Source organism: Tamandua tetradactyla, chromosome 2, assembly GCF_023851605.1.
Source record: "Tamandua tetradactyla isolate mTamTet1 chromosome 2, mTamTet1.pri, whole genome shotgun sequence".
NCBI classification, from domain to species: Eukaryota; Metazoa; Chordata; class Mammalia; order Pilosa; family Myrmecophagidae; genus Tamandua; species Tamandua tetradactyla.
Genome location: NC_135328.1, coordinates 3467259 through 3477928, shown reverse-complemented (window position 1 = coordinate 3477928; position 10670 = coordinate 3467259). Strand labels below are relative to the sequence as shown.

The 10670-nt window shown below is 52.7% G+C and overlaps 1 protein-coding gene across 1 annotated transcript; it reads left to right on the top strand.

Annotated features, from left to right (window-relative positions):
* Positions 1-7581: 7581 nt before the first annotated feature.
* Positions 7582-10106, top strand: LOC143655412 (uncharacterized). The gene is made up of 2 exons (XM_077126728.1): positions 7582-7839; positions 9809-10106. Exons 1-2 carry the CDS (start codon positions 7582-7584, stop codon positions 10004-10006), a joined length of 456 nt encoding a protein of 151 aa, XP_076982843.1. The 3' UTR covers positions 10007-10106.
* Positions 10107-10670: the final 564 nt, after the last annotated feature.

Sequence of the window (10670 nt, the reverse complement as noted above, 5' to 3'; positions counted from 1 at the left end):
ACTGCTCTGCTGACCATCCAGGTTCCCGAGCATCTCCCTCACCCATGGGGTAGCCCATGGCCCTGCCCACCACGGAAGACCCCTGCTGCCTTGGTCCTTTCTGTCACTCACCCATCATCTCAAGGCTGAGGTTGGAAGTCACTTTTATGGGTCCTGGGGCAGTGCACTGTATTTGGAGTCAGACGGACCTTGATTCAAACCCACAGCTGGGCCTTGAATGGTCCTGTTCAGGCAAGGTAATATGGTCACTACTCAGAGTCTCATTTTCCTTGAATGAAAGTGGGATCTGGGGTTCCATCTTCATCAGAGTTTTAGGGGATCCAAGCAGGGGACATGAAGGCACCTAAAGAGCTTGAACCTTTCTAGATCTGCCTAGTCCAGGTAGCGTTCAATGCAGAAGGAGGCCTTGGTGACCACAAGAAGTAAGAGAAATGGGTGAGAGCAGAGCTCCTGGGTCCCACCTTCCTGGCTGTGACCTTGGTTCTGGTGCTGCATGCTCACATAAAAAATGTAAAACCACTGAGTACACAGGAGGGGTTCCCTAACAGTAGTCATTGTCCCCAGCATGCATTCATCTTGGCACTTGAGCCCTTCCCTCTTGCTGCCCCCAGCTCATCTTACACCAATGAAAGCCTCTGGGCCCAGTGGAACTTGGCTTTTGGGGGGAAGTCAGGAAGGAGGAGAAAGGGGATAGAAGAGGGCAGGGAGTCTACTTACGCTTCTCTTCTACTGGACTCAGGGGCTGCTGCCGGCCTCTAGGTCATCCTAACCATCACCATCTGCCCGGCTGGGCTCTGGGTGGCATCTGGGGACCTCGGCAAGGGGAAGGGGTGAGATATTTCAGTGTTCTGGCGTCTCCAAGCTTTGCATCTCCAACAGACTAGGCTCTAGCGGGGTCTTGCCTGGCTGAGTTTGGGGTGGGCTCAACCCTCACTGGGTTGCACATTGGGTGCAATTCATTGTGCACACAGAGCAGGAAGTGGTGGGGAACAAGGGTATCGCGTCTAACGGTTCCTGCAGCAGAGCCGATGGGTCTGCGTGTCTTCAGACGCCCGTTATGGAGGTACCTGCGCATGCGCTTCCCAGCGCTTGTAGGTTGGCCTGATGGGTACATCCCAGGAGATGGGAGGGTGTGTCTGAGTGGTACCTAAGGCAAGATCTGGGGCTTCATCAGGGCGGGGAGAGGGCAGGGGCTGAGGGCGGGGAGGGGCGGGGCTTAGGATCTCCTCACCCACCGCATGTGAGCACCTGCATCCAGCCTGAAGTCAGCAGAGATTCAGGACCCCCAGCAGCCTGGAGCGACCCAGACCCTGGGAGTGGCGCTGCCTGTGGAGAAGGCGATGAGGGGCTATGCACCTTGGGCCAGGCCGGAACAGAGTCTAAGCCTTGAGTTCAGCAGCCAGTCGCCACCCTGGGCCATGCACACCCAGGGCAGACAATTGCTGAGAGCCCTGGGTCCTGCTCTGGGGCTGGTGAAGAGTCACCCAGGTTGAGGATGATGGTGGGTTCCAGGTGGTACCCCACTCAAGCCCTCTTCCTCATCGTGAATGGTAGGAACACCACATGCCACCGGCCCTCACCCCATCCTTATGGAGAAGGTGGGCAGCCAGTCCTCTCTGGGCAGGCACTTACTCAGCTCCATGGCTAGCCAAATCAGTATAAAACTAGAAACTGAAACCCAGAGAAAATTAGAAATTGACCCAAGGTCCAGGAAAGGACAGAGACCAAAGGGCAAGTTAGGGTTAGGGCCTCCTAGGCCAGAGAACACTACCTTGCCATGGGGTTTGCTTTAGCATTGAGATTCTGGAGAACCCTGCTGTCTCCCTGGCCATTGGCCTGGCCACTATCCTCCTCAGCCACCAGCAGCCCTTCTTCTCCCAAGCCAAGACCGCATGTTGACCTGTCTGCCTGACAGTCAGAATGTGGTCATGATGGGGGCATTAGGAGCTGGAGAAGACCAAGTGGGTCACCCAGGAGGGGCTGGGTCTCTGCTGTTTCTTCTTCTTGAATGCTGAAGAGGCCGGGAGTTGGGCTCAGGGGTAGGGGTGGTGTGTCTTCTTGGAAATGATCAGAATCTGGAAGAGAATCAGTATAACCTGTTCCCTAAACTCCAGTACCTGGGGTCACCCATTCACTAGTCATCTCTGTGGTCCATGGTGTCGAGGAGCTGGAATTGCCCTACCACCATTCCGACTGGACGTCCCATCCCATCTGGGCTCCCGTCCAGCCCTCGGGTTAAGGGTTATGGGTCACCCCCAGGACAGATCGTGCTGCCCAGAAGGAGATTCTGATATGCTGAGGGTGTGAAATCACAGCTGTGGTGGGGATGGGCTGGCTCTCTCATGGCCTCAGGGAAGTATCATGAGGTTGTCTGAGAAGTCAGGGATCCTGGCTCATGTGAGACAACCTTTGCCTGGGCCTTTCCTTGGGCCTGAGTCTTTGCTGCTGTAAGTCAGGAGGGTTCAAACTCTAATTTGGGTGCCAGGAACAGAATTGGGCTGGGGTGCCCTGTCTTTTCATGTTTTGCCTTCTGTATTTGAGCAAAGACCTAGATGTCAGAAAGCAGCTGGCTGGCTCTGGTCCCCCATCCAACTCCAGTTCAGGACAACCTTACCCATTACTGAGTGTGGCCCTCTGGCGGGTACCCAGAGCTCCCAGCAGGTCTCCCAGAGGTTTCCCACATGGTTTTCCCCTTCAGTGTCTGAGGAGCTCCTGGGGACCACGTGTGTGACAGGCATCACATCAGTTCCAGCTCCCCACGCACTTCTATCTGTCCTGCTGCGTTTCTTCTTCCTCTTCTCCCCATGGTCACTGTGTGGGAGAGGTGCGGCTGTGGTCCTCACTGCTCAGAGAAGCCCCCACAGGCTGAGGGCTGAGGATGTGGAACAGCCAGGACGCTGATCCCGCAGGAGAGGCGGAGCTCTGGGGACTGGTGGGCCTGGGGAGAAACCCTGGCATGACTGTGCACCCACTGGATGCTTTTCCTCCTTTGTTGGGCTGGTTGCAGGTTCCAGAGTTCATTCCATCCCGATGGAAAAAGGCATTCCTCCCCAATAACTGTTTCCAGCCCCCTAGTAGGATATATGTTGTCTACCGGATAAGCAGCACAAGGAGGAGAGGAAGAAGAGAAACATGGAGTCCTGGGACACAAGGACTAACCTGAGACAGAGTTGCAAGGTGGGGGTTTAGGAGCCAAGGATCTGGGGCCCACCTCATCCCACCCCAGCTCTTCTGTGTTGGGACAGCCTGGTTGTTAGTTGCTCATTCATTCATTCATTTGAAGTCTTACCTGAGTCGAGCCCTGGTTGGCACTGGATAAGACGCTGGCCCTGCCTGGAGGAGACCTGTGTGTGATACTCACCATGTGCAGGATGGATGGTGAGATGGGCCATGTGCTATCAGAGCCCCATGTGGGGAAGTTTTCTTCTGCAGAGAAGAAGTCAGGAAAAGCTTCCTGGAAGGGGGTTCGGTGTAGAAGAAAAAGAAGCTAGATAAAACCTGTTCTCTCTGCCAGCCTAGGACCTGAGAAGACATCTGAGGAAGGCCGAGGCAGGGGACCCATGTAGAAGGTGTGGGTATGGGGCAGTGGGAGTCCAGGCACACTGGTGCCCAATCAGAACAGACCTTATTCTAGACATATGGCCCTGGCCTTCTGGGGAGGAGGGTTTGAAGAAGTTGGACCAGAGGTAGGAAGACCCTCATGGAAGCTGCTGAGTCCACCCTGGCAAGAGCTGGTGGACTAGACTGGGGCAGGTATTTGGAGGCATGAGCAGGAGGCACTAGGTGATTCTTTGGAAATGTCCTCAGGGTGCTTCTCCACGAGGCCCAGAGCAGGAGACGCACCTCGGGGTGAGGGCCTAGAACCAACCGCCACCTTGCATGTGGGTTTGGAGATGTGCTGCATCTGAGGCTCACGCTGAGGGATCCACAGAGCTGACCCCTGACCCCTGAGGTCTCTTGTGTCTGAGGAAGGCAGCGCAACGCAGGTGGGCGAAAGCTGGGGCTGAATTCTTCAGGCAGGTCCACAACCCAGGGGCCATGCCCAGTCCTGAGCCCTCACGGCCAGTGCTCTCTCAGCCTCCCCTCCCAAGGGCCAAACTCCACAGGCCCAGACTCTGGCTTCCTTCGCCAAGAAGGTCGGGCCATACTGGGCCTGGGAGCTGGAGGCTGGGGACCCTGTCCTGGACCCCCAGCCTGGGCCCCTTCCCCCACCTGGAGGGACACTAGTGGATGTAACGGCCTCTCAGACCTATAAGGTCTGGACCTGAGGACTCAGAACCTATAAGAAATCTTTGCATTTCAGCATCATTCCAACAAGATGCCAGTTTTAACTCCACTTTTCACTGGGGGAAAAGTAAAATAGAAATGGGTCCTTCACAGGGGAGATGCAAATGAACAGAGAGGAGGGACTGAGGAAAAAGTTGAGTGAATGAGAAACAGTCAGAGAGGAAAAAGTCACTGCGGTATAGAAATAAAACAGAACATGGATTTGTGGGTCAACAAATGTGGTTTCAAACTCTGGTTGAGTGGGGATGGGCAGCCCAGAGGGACCTTGCTCTTGTCATTAAGAAAAGGGGGTTGCAGTGGGAACCTTGCATATTGTGGGGGGGTGGGGGTGGCCAGGGTGTGGGGGTGCTAAGCCAAGTGCTTGGCCCAGGGATCGGCTTCTGAGGGTGTCAGGAAACAGCAATTACCGTTATTGTCTGTGATCAGAATGAGCACTGAAGAGAATTCAGTGCGTACTTTGATTGACACCAATTTACCTTGTGCCCCAAAACATTTCTGTCCTCTATAAAAAAGGGCTCGGCCAGACGGCCTCTCCTTGCAGGGCCCCTCCTGACTGATGGTTTACGATTCTGAGCTGGGAAGTAGGAGAAGCAGAAGCCACTGGCAGGAGGCAGGTGGTCTGGGAATGTGCACCTGGAGGGGCCCCGGGAGAAGGGCTTGCCGGGTGTCCACTCCCCCCCACAGAGCTGAGGGTAGAAACCACACGTCAGTGATGCTCACCGCAGGTGCAGGAGGCTTGGGAATCTTTCTCTCTTTTTTTCTTTTAAGGTCAATATTCTTTTTTCTTCTTTTGCCCTCATAACAAAAAAATATTTTTAAATGCCTCACATACACAAACATAATGTATGCACACCCGTTCCTGAAATGCTGAGGTGAGCCCCGTTGTGGGGTGGGGGAGCACGAGACGGCCTGGACTGTGGGCCGTGGACCGGGTCCTAAACCGGGACCCAGCAGGTAGCTGGCCACTCGCCAAATGCCACAGGGGTCCCAGGGAGAGAGCTGGGCCTCAGGGTGAGGCTTCCTGGGGCCAGCTTCCCGGGGCCCTCCACAGTGTCTGCACCCCAGTGGGCCTGTGGGAAAGGCTCCTCACCCATGGGAACTGGGTGCATGTGACCCTGGGGCTGACCTCCAGGTACCCCATGGCCAGAGGTGGGCAGGTGCAGGGTGAGGAGAAACAACTCCCCGATATTCTGCCTGGACAGAAGCTGGCCTGGGCCCCTCCCCTCCTAGAGAAGGCTGGACCCCAGTAGTCACTTCTCTTGGGGACAAACCGCCGCCCCCTCCATTTGGAAAAACCAGGACTGAGCAGGCAGGGCCCGGGCTGGGGGGTCACCTCCTGCTGGGGGCTCTACAGGAGCTTCAGTGTCTGTGGCTGTGGCTGAGTCCCGGCCTGGGGGACAGCAGCGGGCTCCTGTCTTCCCACCCTGTCCATCTCTGGGCCCCGAGGAGAGTCAGGAGAGGCAGGAGCCCCACGGGACACGGGCCTGGTGCAGGGTGGCCAGCAGGGAGTGGCTCATCCGCTGGCTGTGCTCTTGGCAGCCCGGACGGTGCAGCCCAGGGCCTCGTCCAGCTCCCGCAGGTCATCTAGGGGGAGCTAGTGGGCGGCTGGAGGAAGCTGTGGGGGCCACTCTGTAGCGGCTCTGGCTGTGGGCGGAGAGGTAGGTCCTCGGGTTCGTAGTACCTGAGGATGCAGGTAGGCATCTTGTTAATCAGGAGAAAGCTGCTCAGAGCCAAGGAGCCCTGGGTGTCCTCAGAAAAGGTCTTCCTCATCTCTAGGTCAGTATTTAGCACGTTGATATGCCTCCAAGCTACAAGCTCAAAGAAGTCATGGATGATGCTTGAAGCTGTCTCCATGTTGATGAATATGCAGAAAGTGTTCCAAAGTTTTTAGTTGAATGACTACATGAATGTGAGACAGCTGAAAGGAAAGCATTTTGGATACTGTTCTAGTTTCCTAGCTGCTGGAATGCAATATACTAGAAACAGAATGGCTTTTTAAAAGGGGAATTTCATAAGTTGCTAGTTTACAGTTCTAAGGCTGAGACACTGTCCCAATTAAAGCAAGTCTATAGAAATGTCCAGTTAAAGGCATCCAGGGAAAGATACCTTGGTTCAAGAAGGCCGATGAAGTTCAGGGTTTCTCTCTCAAGTGGAAGGGCACATGGTAAACACAGAGTTTCTCTCTCATGTGGAAAGGCACATAGTGAACACGGTCAAGGTTCCTCACTCATCTGGAAGGGCACATGGAGAACATGGCATCATCTGCTAGCTTCTTCTCCTGGCTTCCTGTTTCATGAAGCTCCCTGGGAGGCATTTTCCTTCTTCATCTCTAAATGTCGCTGGCTGGTGGACTCAGCTTCTCGTGGCTATGTCGTTCTGTTCTGATCTCTCTGAATCTCCCATTCTCCAAAATGTTTCCTCTTGTATAGGACTCCAGAAACTTATCAAGATTCACCCAAATGGGTGGAGACATGTCATCACCTAATCCAGCTCAACAACCACTCTTGATTAAATCACATCTCCAGAGAGACGATCTGATTACAGTTTCAAACATACAGTATTAAATAGGGATTTAATGAAATCCCTATTTATGAAATGGGATTTTGATTAAAACACAGCGTTTCTAAGGAACATACATTCTTTCAAACCAGCACAGCTGTCGACAGGCTAAGCTGTTTTTCTCACTTGTGTCTGATTCTAACTAAAATGTGAAACCATGGGAAGGTGTCATGCCACAGAGCCATCCTATCTAAATTCCATTTAATTCCAACTTCTTCATGGTGCTGACCCAGAAATGAGACAAGGCAGGAATTGAACTTTCCATGGATCGCAAAGCCACAGCCAACACTTTTGAGTGTGGTATTCCATGATTTGGAACACCACTTCTTGTAATGCTGTCATGTCTGTTTGCATGTCAGCAACTCAAAAACCAGCCATGGCTTTCACACTGATTATCTCACATCCACACGTTGACCCAGGAAGTAGATGGAAGAATGACCCTGTCATGTAGGTGTGGAAACTGGGGGGACTCTGAGATGAGAGTAACAATGACTACACCATGGTCACAAGATTTCTAAGAACATTCATCCGTGTTAGAATTGAGTTTTCCCTCCTCATGTTCAGGGACCAGTCTGCACCCAGGTCTTCCCAGGTAGCTGTGGGGAGTGATGTGTTGAGGAAACCTGGTCCAGTGAAAGGGATAACATGTTTAAGGAAGAGGAGCAGTCAGGAGTCAAGAGGGGCTTTCATGGAGGACATAACGGTTGAGAAGTTTCAGTTAAGGGGCCTAAGGAGATGACCTCACTTCCTGTGAGCTGCAGTCCAGTGGAACATAGAACCCTGGTAACCAGGCACTTAGATTCCACAACAGCCCACCATCAGGCTCATTTAGCCAGAGACGGTCGACAGATCAACATGTTCTCGTGTTGCATTTGTAGAACACAAGGATCTGGCATGAGAAAAGCTAGGAAGGAGACATTTTTCAATAGATGCAGATGTTGGCTGAACCCTCCACCTCACCACCGCTGTCGGTTGGTCAGGGAGTTCCCGAAGGTAAGTCAAAGTGGCCCAAGTTCAGACAATTCAGGAAATGTCAGCATTGTCATCCTGCCTCTGCAGCCCCACATCAGTCCTCCTCTCAGTGTGAGGAGGCATGAGGAACGGGGTCATCCATGGCCAGGTTGGGAAATCTCATGGGCATTTTTGTTCACACCTGAAGTCATGGATGGTTGTTGGGAAGGCTGTGGTGATAGTGAGGTAATCCCCATGCAACATGTTAATCCTGGGCCCAAGAGTTGCCATCTCCTATTGATGTGGATTGGGCAAGTGTGCAGATACCTGTCCACCTGATCAGGGTGGCAGAGATGGCATGGGGTGCCCCCTGTGGTGATGGCCAGGAGGCCCCTTAACCTGAGCCAACAGTGTGATCAAGTGAGAGCAGTGTGGTGGTTTCTCCAACCCTGAGTCCTGAGGCAGCTGGGACAGGCCAGAAGGTGCTGATCTAACTGTGGTGCAAACCCATGGATTTGCCATCTGATTGGCACAAAGTCTCCCTGCCAAAGCCATGTGGTCTGCACCCCTCACCCATGTCAGCAACCTGTGCAGGCCTGCCCTTGGCCTCATGGAAAGTCATTTTTCATTCCTTTGCTGTAACATCTGAAAATGGATGAAGATATTTTTACTTCTGATAAGACCGTGAGCTCCTTCGCATTTGGTTGCTTTTTTTCTTGTTACTGGTGGAAACCTGCTTGCCCTCAAGCAGTCAGTTGGATGGGACTTGTACACCTTCTCTACGCCTTAACCATCTTCACACTCTCAAGGGTGATTTTGACTCAAAACTGGTTGACGCTATGACAACAGTTCTGTTGGAAATTGTACACTCCCATAATATACCCCCTTGACCTTCCAGGGCAGAGACTGGGGCCTGTGTCTCTGCATTCTATTCCAGAAGTGAAGCTGCCTAGAAGATAAGGCCCCTCCCTGATGGCAGTTCTCGAAGGGATTCCTTTCTAGGTCCATTTAAGTCATACAGCAAGGAACCTCTTCTGTGTGTCCTAATGTACTGGGCCCCCATCCCACCCCCCTGGTAAGAACCCCTGTAATCAAAAGGGTGTGTCATACACACACAAGGAAAACTGAATAGCTGGAGCTACAGAGCCTCCATAAGTGTGCAGTGTTTCGGTGGCCACCAACAGTCTCTTACCATGGCTGATTCCCTGTTTCTTCCTGGTCCAGTTGTGAACATGCTGTTCTTTTGCCAGACTGGTGTCAGGGGGGCTAATGGAATCCCTTTAATGATTTGATTTCCAGATTTCCAGTGCAAATTGGATCCCCATCCACATCAACCTGCCATTTCAGTTTGCTCTTCACTGAGACTTGTGTTCAAGTCATCAGTCTATGGGGTTCTTTTTCCCACCTGGGTCCTCCCAGCACTTGGCTTTTGCCTGAGGAGGGATCACCATAGTTGCAGGTTCTCAGAGCTCCCTTTAAGGCAAAAGACATTCAAATGTGGCTGTTGGTGTGACAACAAAGGTGCTTCACCATCTCGGTCTTCTCCTTGCACTGCCTCTAAAGTGGGGAAGAATGAGATGGGAGCAGACCCTTCCCCTCCATGTCTGGAGAAGACCCTCCTTCAGAGGATGGAGGGAAGATCATAAAAGTCCAGCGTGAATGGTTCTGGCTTCTGTCTTGCAAAAGTTGAGTCCCCCCTTGAAGTTTCCTCATCTCATGAATGGGGGTGGTTGGTGAAGATTCATGGGAATAAAGCGCTTTCCACACGTTGCTGCACAGCTTCCACTGTTACTCAGCTCCCTGAATGAGGACAACGTCTTCATGACTTTATAATTCCTTCACCAGAATTTTAATTTAGAGTGTAGGACATTTTTCTGCTAGATGCATTCCTGCCCCACTTCTTGTCCCAAGGCAGGGGGGCAGGGAAAGGCAGGTCTGCCTTCACCCACCAGCCCTGCACCTCTCCTGGGTTCCCAGCTCAGTGGCTAACCACCTGCTACTGCTCTTCCAGTCTCAGGTCGCAAATGTGTCACCAGTCCAGAGTGACCTGGAGGAGTACACCGGCAAGGTGGGAGCATGGGAGAAGTTCCTGGAACACCTGGTGGCAGCTGTGGAGGAGGGTGACCAGGCCTGTGTATCCCTCCTCGTGTTCCATTACCGGGCCTTCCTTTCCGCCGAACAGGTCCTGGACGGGGTGTCCAAAAGGTGAGCACATGTTCATCCTCAATCTCATGAGAGCTCTGGCATGTATGAGCTGAATATCTGAGGGAGGTCATTGCAGCATCTTGCCTCAGTTTCCTTCTTTTGCTAGTGGGGGTCATAGCAGGACCAACTGCTGAGGTCAGAGTCAGAATTGCATGAAGCAGAACTTGGAAAGTGCTTTCCCATGCCAGGCTCTCTGGAAAGGAAGCTGGGTGGGGAGGGCTTCTCAATGTTTAGAAATTTCTTTTCCATGTCAAGAGGCTCTGCTCCAAAGTGATCTTTGGAGTCCTGTATTCCCATTCGAAGGAGGTTTGGGATTTCACCTAAGTGCATTCGGTCCTCAGTGTAGCCTGAGTCTGGAATGCTGGGGGCTGGCAGAGGAGCCCCAGGCCTGACCAGTTATCTGGGAAGATGCAGCTCAGGGATCATTCATATATCTTCATCAAAGATCTATGAAGAATAATCTAAGTGCAAGCAATTTTAAAGGCACTTAGCCTACTTCATTGAAGAAAACTGCAAAGTGCTTGTGGCCTTATGTTTGCCTGAGTCGGGGGTCAACAGCAGTAGTAGACGTCATCAGTAGAGGTGCAGCCAAGAAGGTACATGTGACACACCCATATCCCCTGTAGGTATGGTGGTAGCTGCACTTTGTGTGACAGGGATGGAGGTGG